General features: G+C 39.8%; 2 protein-coding genes across 2 annotated transcripts in view; both read right to left on the bottom strand.

The window, feature by feature from the left end:
* LOC117952508 (C-X-C chemokine receptor type 2-like) overlaps window positions 1-17 on the bottom strand; it is an 11,681-nt gene extending 11,664 nt beyond the window's left edge. The window contains exon 1 of the mRNA XM_034884869.1: window positions 1-17. This exon is cut by the window's left edge and continues 92 nt beyond it. The gene's annotated coding sequence lies outside the window, so the exon portion shown is untranslated.
* A 2,899-nt stretch (window positions 18-2,916) lies between these two features.
* Window positions 2,917-6,634, bottom strand: nabp1a (nucleic acid binding protein 1a). The gene is made up of 6 exons (XM_034884877.1): window positions 5,566-6,634; window positions 5,243-5,381; window positions 4,989-5,060; window positions 4,298-4,382; window positions 3,800-3,869; window positions 2,917-3,287 (listed from the first exon to the last, which is right to left on the bottom strand). Exons 1-6 carry the CDS (start codon window positions 5,657-5,659, stop codon window positions 3,082-3,084), a joined length of 666 nt encoding a protein of 221 aa, XP_034740768.1. The 5' UTR covers window positions 5,660-6,634; the 3' UTR covers window positions 2,917-3,081.
* Between the last annotated feature and the right edge of the window lie 167 nt (window positions 6,635-6,801).

Here is a 6,801-nt window from a genome sequence, read left to right as displayed (position 1 = left end):
CCCCCCCCCCCCCCACCCCTGGCACATGCCTGTTGTCCTGCTTGCCTCACATACCCAGATCCTGATTCGCTCAAGAAAACAAAAAGGAAGATATGATGTCACATCACATGAATTGTTTTACATCTTCAAACTATGGTTGGACACGTCATTCTGCTTACAGTCATTCATTTCCATGGATGTAGTACACTTTGAACACTTTTTCTAGGATAAAAGACCTCTGTAATTGTTCCATTTTGCGTCCATTTGAATCCCATTTGGATTTATGTAGTTTAAGACGACTATGTACTAACTTCTAACCAACCTGTTTTTGGACCTCTTGCGTTATACTTTTTTCACATGTATTTATTTTAATTCCCAGCCATTCTTTTCTACTTATGTGAAGTGTGTGGTGATGCATCAGTCATGAGACTATGTAGGCTTAGGCTTCCCCAAAACAAACCCATGCCGCATCATCTGAATCAACGGTGTCATTAGATGTGCTGTCACGCTGTATGTAAAATCGAAAGAGAAACCATTAGTTTATGAATTCCAAATAAACCCTGGATGAACTATTATATTCTTAGAAATGCAGTATATCTGTAAAAAATAAGATTTAAACTGTCTGGTTCTCTGCTTTCCCAACAAACTCACATCCTTATTATTGGATGCCTTTGTTTATATTCTGTATATAAAACATATATTTAGAAAGAAAAATATACTTTCCTGGCAGCTGAGGTCACATGGTTCAACATTTAGTGACATGAAGAATACCATAGGCCACATGATGGGACTACATTAGTGATTGCCTACTGCTGCGGAGGAAGTTCCCTCAGCTCATGACACGCATCTGTGTTGACACATGAGCGCCGAGCATCACATTTCCTGCAACACTTCTTCTCGTGTTTCAACTTCCAGTGTCACAAGTGCTGCGATTTTGTCAGAACATAAACATGGCTTAAACATATGGGCAAGACTGGGCTACTAAAACTTTAACCTAATCTTATTTTACTGTAAATGCATTTCTTTCACTTTAACTACTTTCTTACTTTATACATACATTTACAGTATAAAGCAACTGTAACTTAACGGTTCTAAGCTTACGTACAACTTTAAAGTGCTTCTACTTTATTTCCATTTCGTGATAGACTACTTCATATTTCTACTCCGGTACTTTAAGGAAAATATTGTACTTTTTAATCAACTACATGTATTTGACAACTTTAGATTTACAAACACAAAATGTCAACAGGTAAAGTTTATCATAGAGATTAACTACCCAGCAGTATTTAAAATAATTCACATTGGCTCTACCTTTACTAACTGCAACATTTAAGTGATATGTATGCATGAATCATAATTCAGTTATATAACATTATGAAATGGGCTATTTAGTACTTTCACTTTTAGTACTTTATGTTTTGATGTTAACACTTTGGTACTTTTACTTACTATACTACTTTCTTTTGTACAATTTTGAATGCAAAGCTTTATTGCAACGGTATTTGTATTGTAACGTAAGTACAAGGTCTAGCCCTTCGACATCAGGACTGGGGTACCTTCAGAAAGAAACTCAACAGCCAGATTTTAGTCTTGCAGTTGATGCAGATATAGTGGAACACCAAAATATATTTTTGTCTATTTCAAGCTACTTGGCCACTTAGATTTATTTGGAAAATAATAGTTTCCCTTTTATGCTCAAAGATCAAATAGCGGTTTAGACTCCGACCCCATGGTGTGTCCCTTGTAAACTGTGAGTCTCAAGTGAACTGGGGTAATCCGGACACCCGGAGACAATGTTCGGTGCTTGGTGCAACAAAGGATATGAAGAAACAGGGTTTGTATGAAATCATTGCTTCAAAAATGAAATACATTTTCTGTGTAAATTATACACGTGCTTGTGATTTTTACCACATTCTGCTTAAAAAAGGCTCAATACGCAGATTTAGCACATATTTTCAAACGTCTCCTACACTAACAGTTTATTTTATAGGCACTAGATGGTGCAGTAGAATCAAAACATCACATGAAATTTGATGAGAGGCATATTTAAGATGTGTTAATGAGCACTAAAGGTGGGGGGTGGGGGGTTTGACTATGGTCCAGTTTATACCTGTGGCACACTGCATCTCCAGAAAAAGTTCTGAACAAAGCAAACTTAAAAAAAAGAACTTTACTCAAGAGCCTTGCACGTTAGCAGTCACAATTTGTCTTAGCAATATTAGCCGTTTCATACCTTAAGTGCAGTATAAGAAACTTGACATTAACAGTAACTGTTTGACTGTCAGACCACATGTGGCTGTGACAATTACTGGAAAAATGTATTCTGTGAACTGCTTTGCCAGTATGGAAGTGGTCCCACCTTGATCACGGTACAATTGACAGTGAAGAGAAAAACAACAAAAAAACTTGTTTTATGGAAGAAAACAAAACTGTTATCAATCTACCTACCTATTGTATAAAATTCTAAACGAACACCTTTCACAGAGTCACTTTGGATACAGTCCAGTTAAGAGACAAGACCCTTTAAGAATTTTGCTTGTGCGTTCAGTCCATTTTCACCAACTTAAGGCCTTTCCCACTAAAAAAAAGATTTCCTGATTTAAATGGCAGCCAAGTTTGCCCCGACATAAATTAAGAGAAGAAAGTGCATCAAGTGTTCAAGTAGGGTGTATAGTTAGAAAGAACATGAGGGGGTAACGACAGTCTATGGAAAAAAAAGAAAGAAAAAAAGACACACTGGCACAGAAGTGGCAACTTGCAGTACAATTTAGAAAACGGGGGGGGGGGGGGGGGGGGGGGGGGGGAAGGCTGACCACAACTCAACCAAGGATCGACTATATAAGTCCCCCGAGTGCATCAAGTGTCACAATCCCACTGCTTACTGAGAGCGCTACCTTCACTACGCATGACAAAACACTGACTTGGTTTGCCTGTATAAAAGAAAATTATGCAAGCAGCCCATAATTTAATTAATTATTTTGAAAGTCAATATAGGCTGTGATGGGAAGGGGCCAAAGTGTTTTTATATAAAAAAGAAAAAAAGGGACCAGGGGGAAATGGGGATGTCGATAGTTTTCCCACATAATCCCCAAATCCCCAATTTCATCTTTTGGCCCGCCTTGGGTCCCTGCCGTTGCTAATGGTAACTGAAGACTTGGAGGCTGCTGGGGGTGCTGCAGCAGTAACTGGAGGTGCTCCATTGCCAGGTGATCGACCGTTGGGTCGCCCAATGCTCCCAAACGCAGCGTCACGGGGTGCCCCAGGTGGTGGGTTGTTGTTGTTGGCAAATGGTGGCATGGAACCATTACCTTTAGGTTGAATTAAAAAAAATAAAAACAAGTCATCACAAGACATTTCCACACACACCCCACAGTGGGAAAAGCACAGGTGTGAATAACATTGATGAAAGCTGAAGGTCATTTAGCTGCTTGGGAATCAGGCTCGCAGCATTATGCATGCTGAGTCACTGTCACAGCCTACTGGGACACTTGATAACAGCAGCTATTACTATCCATACCATTTGTGCTTGTACTATGGCAAGTCAAAATGTCTGCTGTGATAACACAAAAATGCCAGAAATGAGATTTCTTATTTTAGACTTTGGCAAACACTTAAATAGAGCACCATTTTACTTGTGATTTTTTCACTTCAAATTTGTTGAGTCAAGAAATTGTATGATCACAAAAGTTTACTTCTGTAGTACTGACACGCTACACCCACATTCTACTGTCACCATCTAGAGGACATGCACCACTCTGCTGTTTCCTACGACAGGGGACTGGTAGAGCAATGTTATCAGCATGGGGAAAAACATACTGACCTGGTGGGGCAGGTGTACCTGAATTCTGATTGGGCGGAGAGTTTCCCCTCTGATTCTGGTCTGGTTTACCCTGTTAGTGGAAGAGAACATGGATGTTTAAAGGGGGACTGGAATGACCATGATTTGAACAGATTTTTGTTTCAAAAATATCCCAATCAAAGGGTGAATATGTTGTTGGAGTACTCCCGTTGATGCATAGACCGTATAAGTGAAGCCAAAATCCAGTAATCAGTACAGGGCATAAATCCTGAAAGCCTGGGGAATTGACCGCTGTGACTGAAGCGTGATTTGTCGACTCAGATCCTGCGGCTCCACTGTCCGATTATTACTGCGCTCTATATACTCTGGCTCCATATTACAAGATGGCTGTGCCCATTTCCAGGACATTTTGACTTCACTTGTGTACAGTGGGAGGAAGTCTCCATCTTTATATATAGTCTAAGTTATGGGCACCCTACCGGCACTTTCAGGGGGCGGGGGGGTTGCATGGCTACTTACAGACTTGTTTTGCTGGTTGTTTTGGGTTTGCAGCTCTGGGTTTGGTTCACTAAAGTTGGGCACTTCTGAATACACCATGCAGAATCTGTGGAGACATGTTTAAAGATAGCAATCAGAAATTGTGTTTGGTTAGAATAATAATTTTAAAATGGCCATTGTTTGACTTTTAGGCAAACGTTTTCTTCCAATTTAGACAAAGTCTTTTAAAAAGGCAATAGATTCTTCTCCAGGAGGCTAGTCAAAGTGAGACTAGTGTAAATGCGATATCTTGGGATTAAAACGTTATAGTATGTTAAAGTGTTCAGAGAAAATACACAGCTGACAATGTGATTGCTCTTACATTATACAACTCTTTCTAAAGGTTTGTTCTATATAAAGTGTGTATGTGGTGGTGGTGGTTATGGCGTGGGATCTGGGTTTAATTGGAAGCAATGTGTCCCTGAGCAAGACACTTAACCCCATAGGTGTGCTACTTCGGATATTTAGCAATTGTGAGTCGCTTTGGATAAAAGCATCAGCTAAATGGCATGCAAAGTATAGTTTTAAAAGCATTTATTCAGAAACGACACGTTAAGACCAACTTCACACAATGCCCTGGTCTTGTATGATGCGAGAGCAGTAGAGAATTCCAAATAGGTACAAGAACTCTACTAAAGTATATAATATAATAGATTTGTGACCAGCTACTCACTCTCCAATCTTCTGTAGATCCCCTCCTCTTCCAGTGTACAGGGTCAGGCAGCCTTTCCATATGGATGCATAGCTAACAGAAATCTCAAATTAAACTTGTGAACACAAAACTATTTCTCCCACAATTTAAAACAAAGTTGGTCAGGTATACAACCACCTGTCAAAAGTTAGTATACATATGTGCACTGATCCGTCAACTGAGCAAGTAATGTAACTTGTCATTTTGTTCCCCATGCATGGATCAATCCCTCATACCCTCTAGTCAACTTGATGATGTCCCCTGGCTGAATAAGGCTGCCGAGTTCATCCCAAACAGAGATAGCAATGCTCCCGCTCTTATCTGCCACCTTGCACGAGCGAACCTCATGACCATCTTTTGTTTTCGTTACTCGTCCTAATGGAAGAAAACAATATTAAGTTAGACAAAATGGCCAACCTATTCAAAACAACTCCAACCAGGGTTAAATTGCTCATGTGGATACGGTATGAGTTCATTAAAAACCATAGTCCCCATTAACGCTAAATTTACAGTAATATGATGGTACCGGGAGAGACGCTACAGCGTCCAACTAACTTACCTATCTCCAATACGATGAATACGATATTCAAATTTTTAGACCCAGGCTTCACATCCTTTAACAAAAACAGGGCCTCGCCTGTTGCGGTTGCCATAGTTGTCTCCAAGAAAAATAACCACTGTTCGTCCCCTTTCTGTCACTAAACTTAGTGTTGTCAGCAGCGGTGCTGCTTGTCTTCGTAACTTTGTCACGGGAAACGTTAGCTCCAACAGTACAGCGTCAGCTCAGCTAGCTAATTAGCTAGCCTATTTGTCAATGCTAACTTATTACTACTCCAAACACTAGCTAACGTTCTCGTAACTGCTTGAAGACACAATGCATCTAAAAAGGTAACTAGTCGACTATATTCAATTCAAATACAATTACAAAATAAAAATAAAAACATTGAATAAGAAACCGTTAACTGCCCTCTTCAAGCAGCAAATACCCTAGTTAGCGGAGTAGCTTTGCTAAGGAACATTTGACTTAACGTTAGCTAGTTATACAGTCTATGCTCGTACTGCAGGCTAGTTTGCTAGCTGCCTTCTTTGAGTTTAGGATAAAAGTCTATGGACACTCTTTTTTCTAGTAACGTTTTCGCCATTACGGCAGCTCTTCACATAACGTCAGCCAACTCTCGCAAGTTTACGTTAGCTAGCTAGCTGAAAAATGTGTCTGTTAGCCTTTGAACAAAATTCTCTACTGCCAGCAGGTTACACCAGAGCTTGAGATATGACGTTATTGTGTTGCAAAGTAGTCGGAGATAGCTAACGTTTCTCCCTCGACCATTTAGTTAACGATAATATTTTCAAATCTACCGCATTTCCTTTGTGTGCCTCTTTCTTAGCTTTGCTAGCGCGCAGTCTGGCCAAATTCTTTGTCATATGACAGTGTCTAGCCACATCTAACAAAAGGCACCCTATAACGTTGACGTTTTCCAAAAAGTCTTATGTAAAATGCCTTTGTTATATATGCCTTAACAGCACTTAAGCCAAAAAACCGCTGTCTAAAATATGTACAAGCTGTTCACTAACAGTAACATGCTCTCCCCTGCTTTAACAATGCCCCCGAAAACCACGTCAGTGGGTGCCTGTCTAATTTATAAAACTCAGTTAGTTCCATTATCCTACATAGGGAAGGGGTATTTACTTGAAATGCCATATTGTCTGCTCTTACACAATAAAGTTGACAGATAGAGACAATTACCAGGCATTTATTTCGAAATACACTGCAGTCACAAACACAAGAAGACAATGT

This window comes from Etheostoma cragini, chromosome 11 (assembly GCF_013103735.1).
Source record: "Etheostoma cragini isolate CJK2018 chromosome 11, CSU_Ecrag_1.0, whole genome shotgun sequence".
In the NCBI taxonomy this organism is placed as follows: Eukaryota; Metazoa; Chordata; class Actinopteri; order Perciformes; family Percidae; genus Etheostoma; species Etheostoma cragini.
This window is presented reverse-complemented; position numbering and strand designations above follow the sequence as displayed.